The sequence below is a fragment of the Sarcophilus harrisii genome, chromosome 3 (assembly GCF_902635505.1).
Source record: "Sarcophilus harrisii chromosome 3, mSarHar1.11, whole genome shotgun sequence".
Classification (NCBI taxonomy): Eukaryota; Metazoa; Chordata; class Mammalia; order Dasyuromorphia; family Dasyuridae; genus Sarcophilus; species Sarcophilus harrisii.
In genome coordinates, this window is record NC_045428.1 from 238,218,691 (window position 1) to 238,234,212 (window position 15,522).

The following is a 15,522-nucleotide window of genomic DNA, read 5'->3' on the forward strand; positions in this document are numbered from 1 at the left end:
AGATATTTTTGCAGAAGCTTGGAAATAGGGTGATGGAGTAGTCTTCCTTTTACTGTACCAGTTTGGTTCTACCTTCCAATTCCTAATAAATAAAACTTCTGAAAAGTTCAGGACTTTCATACCTTACATGCCTTTGGAGGGTGGGTAAGGTATGAAAGTATTTATAAAAATACTCATCTATTTTATTTAAATTACCAGTTTTCCTGGCCTCTAGTTGGGCATAACACCTCCTGATAATTATTTACAGATAAAATAAGTGCTTGAAGGGTAGACTTCCTGGAACCTTGGTGTATTGGCAAGAGGGGGTCTGTCTCACTTGCATAGTAGGGGAGCTCAATGCAAGATTGGAAGTTTCCCAGCAGGCCAGCAGCAAGTGCTACCTTGGCAAATCATCAAGAGAACTGGAGCTCCTGTAGGGTAAAGCAGATAGACACCAACACTAGGACCTTCTATATGCGTAATGTTCTTTTTTTCTAAAATATGATCGTTCTCTGGGAGCAGATTTCTTGGGGAGCTTCTGGAGGCAGCCTTAGTTTCAGTTCAGATCAATAGTCATCTCAAATGCAGCCAGCTGTTGAAAATTCAGATCCTTTATTGTCTCTTTCAAAATAGCCCGGTAAGCTTTCCTTGGTTCCACGAGCTCTTGCTTGTCCTTTGCTTCTGCCAGCTTCAGCTTCCAGCTCTCTCTGAATCTCCAGTTCAACTGAGTCCTAACTGAAGCTCGTCCTTTTATATGCTCTTTTAGAGGTGTGAATTCAAAGGTTGATTCCTCCTCGGAGAAGTGGGATTGTGGGAGGTGTGACTTCTGAATCTCCGCCACTGAATCCAGACTTGTGAATCTCGAATGCTAATGCGTGAACTAATGTGTGAACTCTTAAAGGTGTGAAAGGTATGAACTCTGAACTAGAGAACTGCTAAGCACAATGCTAAAATTAGACAACTGACTTATCACTTTGTAAGAATCCTAACATGCATGCACTGGCATGACCAGTGTAACTTGTGGACTCTGACTCCAGGAACCAAGTACTTCAGTGTGGCCCTGGGTAAACGCGCATCTTTCAGCAGCTAGACCTCAACATGTTTCAGTACAGCTCCTGGCAAAAAAGTAGATACCAATCCAGTGGATACCTGGACTAAAAAAGGAAGCCTGCAGACTTCTATGCCATGTGCTTTCAGTATAATCCCAGGGAAATGCAGAAACACCCCATCAGACTTCAGCACATCCCAGATACCACCACTAGATCCCAGCTCAGCACCATATAAGCTGCCAGATCCCTAGGGCCACCTGCAGCACTTGCCACCACTCAAACACCACTCAAATGTCCTTTGGGCTTCAGGGAAACAGCAGTATAGCACTAAGTAACAGCCAGAGTCTGCAGCCACTGACACAAGAAGCCTGAAATAGTACCCCTTCCCCCATGGGAACAAAGTTCAGATTTAAAAGAAGGGAAAAAGGCCAAAAAGAAAGATGAGTAAAAAACAACAAAAATAAAAATCTATTCATAAAAAGTTATTATGGTGACAGAAAAGACCAAGACAAACTCAGAAGAAAACAGTATCAAAACACCTGTGGGCAAAACCCCAAAGTAAAATAGGAGTGGTTTCAGTCCTAGAAAAAACAGTCATGGAAGAGTGTAAAAGGGAGCTTAAAATCATATTAAGAGAGGTAGAAGAAAAATTTGGAAAAATAAATGAGAGAGATGGAAGAGAATTATGAAAAAAGAGTCAACAGCTTGAAAAACTGCTTAAAAAGTAGAATTGGCCAAATGGAAAAGAAAATACTTTTTTTTTTTTTTTAATAGCCTTTTATTTACAGGATATATACATGGGTAACTTTACAGCATTAACAATTGCCAAACCTCTTGTTCCAATTTTTCACCTCTTACCCCCCCCCCCCCCCCCTCCCCTAGATGGCAGGATGACCAGTAGATGTTAAATATATTAAAATATAACTTAGATACAATAAGTATACATGACCAAAACATTATTTTGCTGTACAAAAAGAATCAGACTCTGAATTATTGTACAATTAGCTTGTGAAGGAAATCAAAAATGCATGTGTGCATAAATAAAGGGATTGGGAATTCAATGTAATGGTTTTTAGTCATCTCCCAGAGTTCTTTTTCTGGGCATAGCTAGTTCAGTTCATTACTGCTCCATTAGAAATGATTTGGTTGATCTCGTTGCTGAGGATGGCCTGATCCATCAGAACTGGTCATCATCTAGTATTGTTGTTGAAGTATATAATGATCTCCTGGTCCTGCTCATTTCACTCAGCATCAGTTCGTGTAAGTCTCTCCAGGCCTTTCTGAAATCATCCTGTTGGTCATTTCTTACAGAACAGTACTATTCCATAATTTTCATATACCACAATTTATTCAGCCATTCTCCAACTGATGGACATCCATTCAGTTTCCAGTTTCTAGCCACTACAAAAAGGGCTGCCACAAACATTCGTGCACATACAGGTCCCTTGGAAAAGAAAATACTAAAGTGAATGGTGAAAAACACCACCTTAAAAGTTAGAATTGGGCAAGTGGAAGCTAATGACTCTGAGACATCAAGAATCAGTCAAATTCACAATGAAAAAAATAGAAGATATAAAATACTCATAGGAAAACCAACTGACCTAGAAAATAAATCTAGGAAAGATAATATCATTATCATTGGACTACTTGAAAGCTGTAATCAAAAGGAGAACTAGATAACATTTTTCAAGAAATTACCAAGGAAATGGCCTGATATCCTGGAATCAGAGGGCAAAATAGGCATTAAAAGAATCCACTGATTACCTCAGGAAAGAGATGCCAAACTAAAAACTGCAAGGAACATTATAACCAAATTTCAGAACTGTTAAATGAAGGAAAAAATACTACACATGGCCAGAAAGAAACAATTCATGTATCAGGGAGTCACAATGAGGATTACACAGGATTTAGCAGCTACAATATTGAAGGATTAGATCATGAAGTATGATATTCCAGAAAGCAAGAGAGCTAGAACTACAACTGAAAATCATTTACCTGGCAAAATTAAGCATAATACACCAAAGAAAAAAATGGTCATTCAATGAAATAGAGAGATTTCAGATTTTCATATGTAGATGACCAGAACTAAACCAAAATTTGATGTAACTATTCTCAGTGTACAGGGATTCAAAACAGTTCCAAAGGATTTAAGGTAAAAGACGCCAGATAAAGAACTGATGGTCTGAATGCAGACTAAAGTATGCTTTTTTAAACATTGAAAAACATGTTAAAAATTGTTTTTAAGTGTAATTAGAAAAATATATTTCACAAGTTAAAAATTACAATAAATCTTTAAGAAAAATAAAAAGTAATCCTCATTAACATTTTAATAGATATCAAATACCACTATTTTCAACATCTCTGTTTCAGTTACCTGATGGCATACAAATCATACAAATAATCATACAAAATTTAGCTTCTAAATTTATCTTGATCACCTTGATGCTGTTAACTCCTTTCAAGGAGGCAGAGCCAAGATAATGGAATAGGAGGTCGATTTTAGTTTTTTCTCCTCCATCACCCTCAAAATGATTTCATTGTTGCTGAATCATTTTTCAGTAGTGTCTGATTTCATGAGCTTTGAGGTTTGTTTGGTTTTTTTTTTTTTTTTTTGGGCAAAAATACAGAATTGGCTTGCATTTTCTTTTTCCAGTTCATTTTATAGCTGAGGAAACTTGAGGCAAACAGGGTAAAGTGACTTCCCCAGGGTCACATAACTAGTAAATGTCTGAGGCTGAAAATTTCTGATTTCAAGATCAGAATTTTATTCACTATACTACCTTGTTGCCCCCTGGGGTGCAGTCAAAGCAATACTTTTAGGAAATTGTGTAACTCTCACTGCTTATAGCAGAAGAAGAAAGACTAGATGAACAAGTTGGGCACAAAACTAAACTAGAAAAATAAGAAATGTAACAACCCTAATTAAAATCCAAGTTTAAATCCTACAAATCAAAGAAAATAAACACATCACTAAACTGATAATTAAAAGAAACTAGATGTTGCTGTTTCTTTTTTTTAAAAAACAAATAATAAAACAAATAACTAATTTTTAAAAAATTACTAGTAGTAGCATTGAAAAGCATCAATTGATAACCAAAATATACAAGCACTTTTTTTTATTAATTGGGCATTTACTTTATTTTTAAATAGTATTTTCTGCCTAGTTACATGTGAAGAAACTTTTTAGCATTTATTTTTTTTTACAAGATTTTGAGTTCCTTCCTTTCCCTATTCTCTTCTAAAAATGGTAGGCAGTTTGATAAAGTTTATAATTGTGCTATCATGTAAAACATGTGTCTATTTTAGTCACAGTGGTAAAACAAGAAAGTGATCAAAAGGAAAAAAGAAACCCACAAGATAGTCTTAACCTTACGTTCTAGGTGAATTTTGGATATAATTAAATTTGGTTTTAAAGTTTATTTGGGGATTTTGTTTTTTATTTTCTTTCAAGTTTTTCTTAGTTTTTACGTTCTAGGTGAATTTTGGATATAATTAAATTTGGTTTTAAAGTTTATTTGGGGATTTTGTTTTTTATTTTCTTTCAAGTTTTTCTTAGTTTTTAGAGTATAATGGAAATTTTAGTTTTCATTCCTTGAGAGGATCATAAAAATTATCTAGGGAAACAAGCACTTTAAAAAAAAATGGTAATTTTAAAATTGTCATTTTCAGTAAAGTCTTTAATCAAGAATTGAGCTTGATTTAGTAGAAAGAACACTATATTGATCACTAGATTAAGTATGTGGAGACATAAGTACCTTTTGCTTATTAGACCTGTAATCGAGAACAAGTCTTGTAAACTTAGCTGAAGAATTAAATAAAATGAAAATAACAATACTTGTCATATATATGAAAATACTTTATGAAACATAAAGCATTCTCAGAATAGAAATTATGGTATTTTAGGTATTTCTTAGTTATGTTCCTGTTTCACATATACTCACAGTTTTTGTTTCTTTTATGTTCTAGGAGATTGTTTATGCATTATTAGGTAATCTGCAGAGCGCTAATATGGGAAAGAAACGTACAAAGGGAAAACCTGTACTGTCCGATGATGCTGCTGAAATTTTAGGTATAGTCAATTGGATTTTTTTAATTGCTTGGAGGGGATAATTTTTATATTCTGAAATGTATTGTTTTTTTACTGCATTTCTTGATTAAAATAGGATGAAACATTAGAAGGAAAATTAGTAGAACTTCATATTATGTATGTATGTCTTTATAAACTATTTAAAATGAGTTTGGTCTGTTATTTTTAAAACATTTTAAGTAAGATAAGTTTTATTGTTAAAATGTTTTTTTACAAGTAAACTCAGTTTTTGTTACAAATTTAAGATTAGAAAGTTTTTTTCTAAAATTTATTTATAAAAAGTTTCTATATTGTACAGAATATGCATATATCATGATCCAGTTTTAGCTTTCAGCTTGTAAAAAATTTGATGATAGGCTATGCAGTTATTTTTACACTTATTTGCCATATGCCAGCAAGGAAGTTTTGACGCTTAAGTTTGAATTTTTTTTATGTGTGTGATTGACATTTCTTTTTTTTTTTAAATTTTTTTTTATTTAATAGACTTTTATTTACAAGTTATAGTGATTGACATTTCAAAAGCAAAGTTAACAAAATATCTTTGTTCTTTAATGCTTCTTTTTTTTTTTTCTTTTTTTTTTTTTTTTAAATAGAACATCTGTGCAGACATATTCGAAAAGGAGTAGAACAAAGTAATTTGAAAAAATCTTTGATGAATGTTTGCCAATGGAATGTTTGCCAAGAATGCAAGACTGACAACAGAACAAAAGATAAACCTGAAGGGGATGATGAAGAAAGCCCTTCAATCTGGATGTGTCTTAAATGTGGCCATCAGGTATTGTTTTGATTTTGTTTAAGAGGTAGTGGAATAAAGAAACCTCGGTTCGAATCCTGCCTTAATAAAATCCTGTGATTTTATTCCCTTACCCTATGACAGTCTTAGTTTCATCATCTGTAAATTGGAGAGAATAATACTTGTACTGTCTAATCTACAGGGTTGTTGACTCCTTACCAATGTTAAAATATATAAATGTCAGTTATGTGGCAATTAAAATTAATAAATGTAAACAGAGGTATAGGGTATTGAGCAAAATCACTTTATTAACCATTACTCATATAACTATTAACAAAGCAGATCAGAGTGTCTAGGGCAACTAGGTGCCACAGTGGATAGAGCATCAGCTCTGAAGTCAGGAGGACCTGAGTTCAAATCTGGTCTCAGACACTTAACTACTTCCTAGCTATATGACCCTGGGCAAGTCACTTAACCCCAATTTCCTCTGGGAGAGCAGGGGGACAAAGCAGATCAGTTTTGACAGTCTCAGTAAAACCAGCAACCCTAGGATGAGAAGGAAGAGACCCTTGTTATCAACTCACAACAAAGAAAGGGGTCTTGGTAGGCATTGAGAAAACGTTGATAGCTTCAAGGGTTTGGAGCATTACAGTTGGCTATCCTAAGAAAGGTGGACATTGTTTTACAGGACTTATCTGTATCTTGTAGTCTTTGCTAGAGAACCAAAACTATCTGACTTGCTATCTTCTAGGAAAAGATAAATCAGATGACATATCTTTTGGTATATACCATTGTACCAAATGGAGTTAACTTCTGGAGCTTAATGGAGCTACTCATTTTCTTTTAGTTAGAATTTGAGACTGACTCAGAAATCTCTCAAGCTTCCTAAGGTCAACTCAAAGACATAGAAAGATATTTTTAGGAATCAAAGTAGTATTAATTTCATTTTCTTCAGTTATTATTAAATGTGGAAATGTAGAATCAATCCTTTGCTGAAATGAGCCAGAGATATTTCCCTAAAAATAGAATTTTCATCCCATAGGATAGTATATGGTCAGAACATAATTTCTAAAAATTTTATTTTTGCAAAAAATACATTTTCTATGATTTACTTAATGTTTCTAAATTGTTTGTGCCAAATAACTTAAGATTGAATGCGTTGAGCTAACTCGACTTCAGCAGCAGTCTCTTACCTGCAATGAATAAGTTTATAGTAATTTCATTTATTTTACTACCTCTATATTTCCCTAGGGAAGGGTATATATCCTGCTACTAGCATAATATTTTTCCAACAATAAAACCCCCTTTCACTCCTGTGCTATGAGCTTTCCTCCTTGTGGGTATATTACCAGAGGTACTCATTTCAAGGAGTGTTACAATTATTGAAACTATTCATTTTAATCCACTTTATTTACCTTTCTGTTAATGTGATAACTCTTAGTGAGAGAAGGTTGGGCTGAAGATTCAAGGAAGAAGAGAAATCAAATAATATAAATGTTCATAGTGAAAAGTTTGGAGCCAGTAGTTTAGATTTTTAGTTGTATGTCAATTATCCAAGGTAAATTGGATTTGATCAGTAGCCTAAGGCAATTTTTTTTGGTCCAAGCAGTGAAGAACTTTACATTTGGACCAGGTCCTGCCCCCTGTTGAATTTGTGGCTCAAGTGTTGGCCTACTAGGTCCTTAGGCTTATGTCTACCTCCAGAATTTAGACTCCCTGAGATTTTTGAGTTTCTGAGCACGGTTATGTTTTTTTTAAAGTTTGACTGTTTTAATATTATGAAATAAAAGCATACAGCCTTTACAAAAACACCATTTACTACTTGAAAGCAGAAGAATATGGTTCTAATTTTGGCAAACTGCATCATGCAGTAGACAAAACAAATTATTTTTTTCAGTACAACTCTTTTATAATCCTATGTAAAGTTTCATTTTTAAGACAACTTCTATACATTCTTTTAAAGGAATTAACATCAAAATTAGTTTCCTATGTTGAGATTCTCAATTGAACTGTTAGGCTATTCACCATAGCTTAAGCCAGGAGATTTTCAGTATATTACTTATTACATAGGAGCAATAGACATTCAATTTTCTTTTTAATTAATAGGAAACTCTGGAAAGAAGATAGGCAAAGAATGTGTGGCCTCAGCAAGCCTTGATACTGTTTAAATATATTCCACTTCTTATAAGAATATAGAGAGATCCCTTCATGACATCTCAGGACAGAATAGAGAACTTATTCTATGTCTTATAGTTTGGGCCTTGTTGGACTGTTTTCATCATGTCTTCTCTAGTGATTTGTAGGGTTCTACAATGTCTTCCCAGATCACCCTGGGGTTTTTTCAGGGAGTCTTCCTCTCTGCTTCTAAATACAGTGCTATAGTATTTGGCAGGTTATATATTTCTACTAGAAGTGGATCATGGCTGGCTTGTTTGCCTTTGATGGTTCTAGCATTGCTGATAGCTTTCTTTCGTATTGCCCATGGATTTCTCCCTGACTTGTGCAAAATTTGTATAGTTTTGGAAGAATTCTTTTTGTAGTTACGTAATGAATTCCTTAATAATTTTTCAGCCTGTTGCATTTTTTGGGGGGAGGGGGGAGGGAGGATTGTTGGAGTTGTGTCCCAGAGTAAATTACTGTGCTTTGTAGTTGGCCTCTTGCCTGTTCTTCTTTTAACTCCATTCTTACATCATCAGCTGCTTGCTGGACATTCCTTGTTAGATGTCCCATTCATTATTATTTCAAATTCAACATGTTCAAAGTGAAAGTTACTTTAAACTCAACTCTTCATCACACTTCTAGTTTTATTGACATGACCATTGCCTCTGGTCACTTGGGTTTGCTGCCTCAAAGTCATACCTGGCTCTTCCTTATCCATCACATGTATTAATCATTTGCAAAGTTTTTTTGATTTTAAGTTCTTGCTCTATTCCCATAGCTGTTACTGTCTGTTATTTGCCGTATCACAACAATGTCTTAATAGGCATCTTTATTTCCAATATTTCCCTGCCAGTCCCTCCAATAGATAACTGCCAAATGAATATTTTTTGGTAGTAGCCCTACATTGGAAAATAAAGAAATGCATACTGGGGAATGGCTAAACAAATAGTTGTATATGAATGTAATGGAATATCATTGTCCCATACAAAATGAGAAAAGTGGATAGTTTAAAGGAAACTGGAAAGTTTTGAACTAATAGCAAAGTGAAGTGAGTAGAAATAGAACAATTTATGCAGTGATACCATCATAGCGGTTTCTCTCTTTGATGACAAAACTTGAAAGACTTTAGAATGCAATCATAAAATATGAGTCTAGAAGACTGAAGATGAAACATGCCATTTACCTCTTTCCAGAAAAGTAATGAACTTAAAATTCAGCCTAAAACATCCATTTAGGCATGACTAATGTGGGATTAATGTGGACTAAGAATCATAAGAATTTAATTTTTGTTCCATGAGAAGCAGTGAGGGAATAGATTATAAAATGCATGTAAAAATAAACAAGTAATTTTTTTTTTTTAAATTGATGTTTCTGAAACAATTCCAATAGTTTTAATCCCATTCCTAAAAAAATTATCATTAATTCCCGGTAGCTTCTGGGACTGGAAATTATTAATCTGGAGTCCATGAATTTCAAAAAAACCTTGATATCTATATTTCACTATAATTGGTTTCCTTTGAAATCTTAATACTTTAACAAACTGCTGCAATGATTCATGATACCAAAAAAGTTGAGAACTGCTTTAGGGTGAAATACACAAAACTTATTTGTGTGTGTGTATACTTATTTTAATTTAATTTTAATAATATAATTTTTCCTATTGACAGTTTTTTTTAAGCTTTTTATTTTAAAAACATAGGCATCGATAATTTTTAAGCATTGACTCTTGCATAGCCTTAAATACACAAACTTAATCTGATAATCTAATTTTTAAAAATAGGACTCTCACATAGCTTTTGGGACTTGTTTCATATCAATTCTCTTCATGTACTTTGTTCTAGCCAGACTTAAATCAATTAGTTGTTCTTTAAATTTGACATTCTGACTCTTTCTGCTTGCTTGCATATACTTGCTCCCGTACTTGGAACATTCCCACAGTGTCCAGATGCCAGCTCTTCTATAATTTTTTTTCTGATTTCCAATGGCTGATTCTCCTCCTCTTTTTTTTTCCCTTCTCAGTAGTATTTTATTTTTCCAAAACCATGTAAAGAGAACTTTTAACATTCATTTTTATATTATTCCGTATTATGTGGAACTTTTGTGTTCCAAATTTTTCCCCTCCCTTCCTTAAGTCTCCCAAACTCAAGACAACAAACAATCTGTTAAACTCAATTTCCAATTCCTTGCTGCTTCAAAAAGAGCTGCTACAAACATTTTTGTACATGTTGGGCTGACTCTTCTTAGATTACCTTGTATTAATTTTTTAATGATTATAGGCTTCCTCTTTGGATTCAATATTCAGAGAATTTAAACTCATTAGGCTTAATGGAGCTTATAAACTCATAAAGGCTTAAAGGGCAGGAGCTATTTCATTTTGTCTTTGAATCCCAGGCCTTAGTTTAGTGCTTTGTATATTGTTGTTGAGTCCTTTCAGTAGTGTCCAACTCTCTTTTACCCCTATTTGGGATTTTCTTGGCAAAAGACAATCGAGTGGTTTGCTATTTCCTTCCTCAATTCATTTTACAGATGAGGGACTAAGGTAAACAGGGTTAAGTGATTTGCCCAGGATCATACAGCTAGTAAATGTATGAGGCTACAGCACTCTATCAGCTCTGACACCTAGTTGCCATGCTTTGTATATAGTGGGTACTTCATATTTATTGCATTGAATTGTGAAAAGGATAAATGAAAGGTAAGGATGACTTACACTGAGATTTAGAGGGAATGGAAAGAGGAAATGGTTGTGAGAATTACTTTCAATATATATGACTATCTTATAAATATCAACATATACAAACATATAAAGAATATGTTTACATATGTGTATACAAAAATTAAGTGAACTGAATAGACAACAACAAAAACAAACATTTCCACAAAATACACACAAGGTGGTATTTAAAGGCATTGATCTAGAACATACAACTTATTTTTTCATTACATGTTAATTTTTAATCTAATACCAGAACCTCCCTGAATTCTTTTTTAAATGTTTCATTGACCTAGTTTTCTTTTTTCTTCTTGCCCAATACCTTCCTTTCTGCAAAAGTCCTCCCTTATGAATATGTATCTGATTTTTTTCATAATTACCTTCTTCCTCAAACTTAAATTTTGGCTTTAATTACTTTGGAGACTCTTAAGTTTTAATAAAGCATTGGAGTCTTAATATTTAATTTTTTTAAAAAACAAGTCATCTTCCTTGTTCATGTTAACTTGTAGATTTTTGCATAAAATTTTGTAATTTTTAGCTTCTTTCTTTCATTAGGGTTGTGGCAGAGATTCTGAAGAACAACATGCTTTGAAGCATTATACCACACCAAGATCAGAACCTCATTGTTTGGTGCTTAGTTTGTACAACTGGAGTGTGTGGTGAGTTTGGGGAACTATTGAACACATTTGCTTGCAAAAGACTTTGAACTAATGAGGATTTTTGAAAAAATTTTAAGAACTAAACAGTTAACCATGTAAAATATATTTCAAGAAAGTAGACTATGTAATAAATTTTTATAGTGATTTCGTTAATGATATTCTGCTTTGCAGAAAAATGTTATGAAATTCCATTTTAAAAAATAGTTCTTAATGTGAAAGTAATCACAGTTCAGTGTAAAAATTCAAAGATGTTGAGAATAAATGAAGTTTTTACAAAATCTTTGCAGGGAAACAAACATAAGTTATATTTTATTTTAATGCATTCAGCTGTGTAATATAAAGTAATTTCTCAACTCTAGCCTTTCAGATAGGATTCACCCCACATGTAATATTGCTTAATTGTAAGATCTGATAAGCACATTGTTGTTGAACTTTGCTTTGAAATTGGTTTATACAAAATTCGTTGACATTTTTCATTTTAATTCATCATTCCACTAATAGATTACATTTGGATTTTTGTTGATATTATATTGTTTTTGAAATCTTGCCTAACTTCGTAGTAAAAACAGCTTTATTAAAGATGTACAGAATTCTAAAAAAAAAAATTACTTATATGATATGACAAAATGCTTTTTTATTTTTTATAAGATTTGACATTTAAAGTTAATGTCTAAATTCTAAGACCTTTGAGGTTTGGTTTTTTTTTTTTTTGTTTTGTTTTTGTTTTGGTTATTGTTTTCTTCTGGTACTTTTTGGGAGGCAGGTGTTACTTGTGTGAGGAAGAGGTCCAATATAGCAGCTCAAGTCGATTGGGTCAACTTGTGGATTATATTAGAAAACAAACCAATGTCAAAACTCCACGACCAGGTAAAGTCTTGTAGTGAATATATACTTTTAAATATTGCTCTACACTTAAGCAGATGGGTGAATCTTATGTATAAGGCTTAGATCTAAATCTCTTTATCATTAATTATTGAATTCTAATTATATGGGAGTCTCATTCTGATATAGTCGTTAGCATCTATACTCTGGTGTATACAGGATTATAATTATTTCATGTGGAAAAAAAAAGGTCTTAACATCTAAAAAATTATTACCTTCTGCAGTATTTACTAGATCTTGTTAAAATCAGGCTATTAATAAAGCACCTATTAATTCATTGGAATGACTTGTATTCATGTTGACTTGTTTCTCTGATTCATCTTCATTTTAGATGTAATTGTTTATAAATGAGTAAAATAATGCTAAATATGTTAAAATATGAAGCCATTGCAGAGTTGCCTTATATTTATTGTTTTTTACTGTCATCTATTTTATTTTATTTTTAATTTTTAATAATAGCTTTCTATTTTCAAAATATATGCAAATATAGTCTTCACCATTGCCCCTTGAAAGAGTGTTCCAGATTTTTCTACCATCCTTCTCCTCACCCATCTCCCCTAGACAAGGAGCAATCCAATATAGGTTAAATATGTGTAGTTCCTCTAAAAATACTTCCACACCCTTCATGCTGCACAAGAAAAATCAGATCAAAAAAGAGAAAGAAAACAAAAAGCAAACAACAGCCAAAAAGGTGAAAATGCTATATTGTGATCCACATTCAGTCTCCATAGTCCTCTTTCTGGCTGTAGATGGTTCTCTCCATCACAAGTCTATTGGAATTGGCCTGAATCACCTCATTGTTGAAAAGAGCCACGTCTATCAGAATTGATCATTACATCATCTTATTGTTGCTGTGTACTATGTTCTCTTGCTTCTACTCACTTCACTTAGCATTAGTTCATATAAATCTCTCCAGGCCTTTCTAAAATCATCCTCCTGATCATTTTTTATAGAACAATAAAACTTTATAATATTCATATACCATAACTTATTCAGCCATTTCCCAGCTGATGGGCATCCACTCAGGTACCACCAAAAAAAGGGCTTCTACAAACATTTTTGCACATGTTGAGTCCTTTTCCCTTTTTTTAATGATCTCTTTGGGATGCAGACCTAGGACAGACCTGCTGGATCAAAATTATGCACAATTTTGATAACACTTTGGTCATAGTTCCAAATTGCTCTCAATGCATCAGTATCCCAGTTTTCTCACATCCCCCCCAACATTTATCATTATCTCTTCCTCTCATCTTAGCCATACTGAGGTGTGTAATGGTACCTCAGAGTTGTCTTAATTTGCATTTCTCTAATCAGTAGTGATTTAAAGCATTTTTTCTTATGAGTATCATCTATTTAAACAGTAAAACAGTGCACTGTTAATGGTATCTTGAGTCCTCAAGTACCATTTTTGATGAAGAATATGCTATTGAACTATTGTTTTAATTTGCATTTGAGTTGTAAATTTAAGATGACCTTGAAATTGTCTTGGAAATGGAAATTTTTGGTCAACTACTTTCCCTTTATATCTGCATTCTTCACCATTTTTCTTTTTTCTTTTCAATAGTATTTTCTGAATATATGTAAAGATAGTTTTCAACATTCATTTTTGTAAAACTTTGTGTTCCAAATTTTTCTCCCTCCTTCCTTACCCATAACCTCTTTCCCATCCCCTGCTCCTCAATATAGCAAGCAATCTGATATAGGTTAAATATGTATCATTCTTTTAAATGTATTTCCATATTTCTCATGTGGCTTTACCATTTTTCTTTTTCTTTTATTTAAAAAAAAATATTTTTTTTTGGCTTTACCATTTTTCAAGAAGAGCTTATCCTTATTATTCAAGAAGAATAGAACCACAAATTTATATTCATCTTGATACTCTTCAATGTTAAAATAAGTACTTATACCAATTTAAATTCTTTGAATTAAACAAATTAAAAATAAATAAAAATTACTTCTGTTTACCTAATACTAATTACAAACTTTGTGATATAAGAGGCATATTAGCAAAAAAAAAAAAAAAATCACAAGTCCATGAGACATGTTAAAACTGAATGTATTATAAGACAAATGAACATGCATGTGGAACTCCTATACCAAGTGCAAAGGAATTTACAGTCTATGCTGAAGCTGAATATTTATTATGAGTTACAGAAAGGAAAAGTCTCATGTGAGAAATGAAGGACAGTTTCTTCCCAAATGGGAGTGATGGGAGGAAGAACAAGGGAGCAGTAGGGTAAGGAGAATTGGAATTCAAGTAGGATGGCAAAAGTAGCATACTTTTCCCTTGGAAACTGCTAGACTATGAAGATATAATGGTCTGCTTATCTCTAAGGTTCCCAAGTACACACAATTTCTCAATCTGGTACAGACTGACTGGTGTCTGTCTTGTAGGTGGTTTGACCTTACAAGGACACACGAAAGCCTCAGAGGTGAAAATTAAGTCAACATGGGAAGAGATGCAGTACAGGGTGCAGATGGGAGGCTGGGTGCCATCCTTGACTTATTCTGGCTCCTGTATATCCTAGGACCAGTGTTTCTGGAAAAATTTGGCAACCCGGGAAGACAGGTTAAGATGGCTCCAGAGCAACAGGCAACACTGTTTCAATCATTGGAGATACAGAGTTATTAAATAGTTCAATATTGCCCCCAAATTGCTTATGATGTGATGGAGTGTATCATGTGACATGTTTATAGATAGGTGTGATACAAGGTAGAATGTCATAAAGAGAAAAAAGAGATCCAAATAAAGTTTGCAGGAAAATTTGAGGAAATAAGTAGGTAGTTGCCCTCATTTTTTTTTTTTTTTTTTTTTTTTGAGGAGAATTTTTAAGAACTATAGGTGGTGTCACCTAAACTGGATCTTGAGGAAAAGTGAAGATTTCAACAAGCAAATATTAATATAGGTGTAGTAGCAGCGGCCATGAGAGAGTAAGTTTTAAGGAGGAAGAATGGTGTGAAATGTTTCAGAGAGGTTTAAAAAAAATGTGGATTGAGAAAAGACCATTGAATTGATCTATTTGGTAATTTTAAAAGAAGAGATTTAGAAGCCACGTTAGAAGGAGTTGAAAAATTAATCAGTCATTAAATTTATTAAGTTTCTACTATGCACCAGGAATTGTACTAAGTAAGGAGGATGCAAGTAAGGAAAATAGACAGTGTTTGCCCTCAGGCAGTTTATAATCTAATGGGGGAAGACAAAATAGAAAAAGAAACTGAAAGGGAGAAGGGTGTTAACTGCCAGCCAGTGCCCTGCACAGATC

At 33.3% G+C, this 15,522-nt stretch overlaps 1 protein-coding gene across 8 annotated transcripts in view; it reads left to right on the forward strand.

Moving 5' to 3' along the window:
• USP16 (ubiquitin specific peptidase 16) overlaps positions 1–15,522 on the forward strand; it is a 67,375-nt gene that overhangs the window by 35,709 nt on the left and 16,144 nt on the right. For 6 of the 8 annotated variants that reach the window (XM_031959252.1, XM_031959253.1, XM_031959255.1 and 3 more), the window contains 4 exons: positions 4,995–5,097; positions 5,709–5,890; positions 11,274–11,377; positions 12,141–12,244. In XM_031959252.1, coding sequence (XP_031815112.1) covers positions 5,037–5,097; positions 5,709–5,890; positions 11,274–11,377; positions 12,141–12,244 — 451 coding nt within the window. In that variant the 5' untranslated portion in view covers positions 4,995–5,036. Of the gene's footprint in view, positions 1–745; positions 890–4,994; positions 5,098–5,708; positions 5,891–11,273; positions 11,378–12,140; positions 12,245–15,522 lie in introns of all 8 variants that reach the window. The other 2 variants (XM_031959256.1, XM_031959257.1) reach the window with 1 other exon arrangement.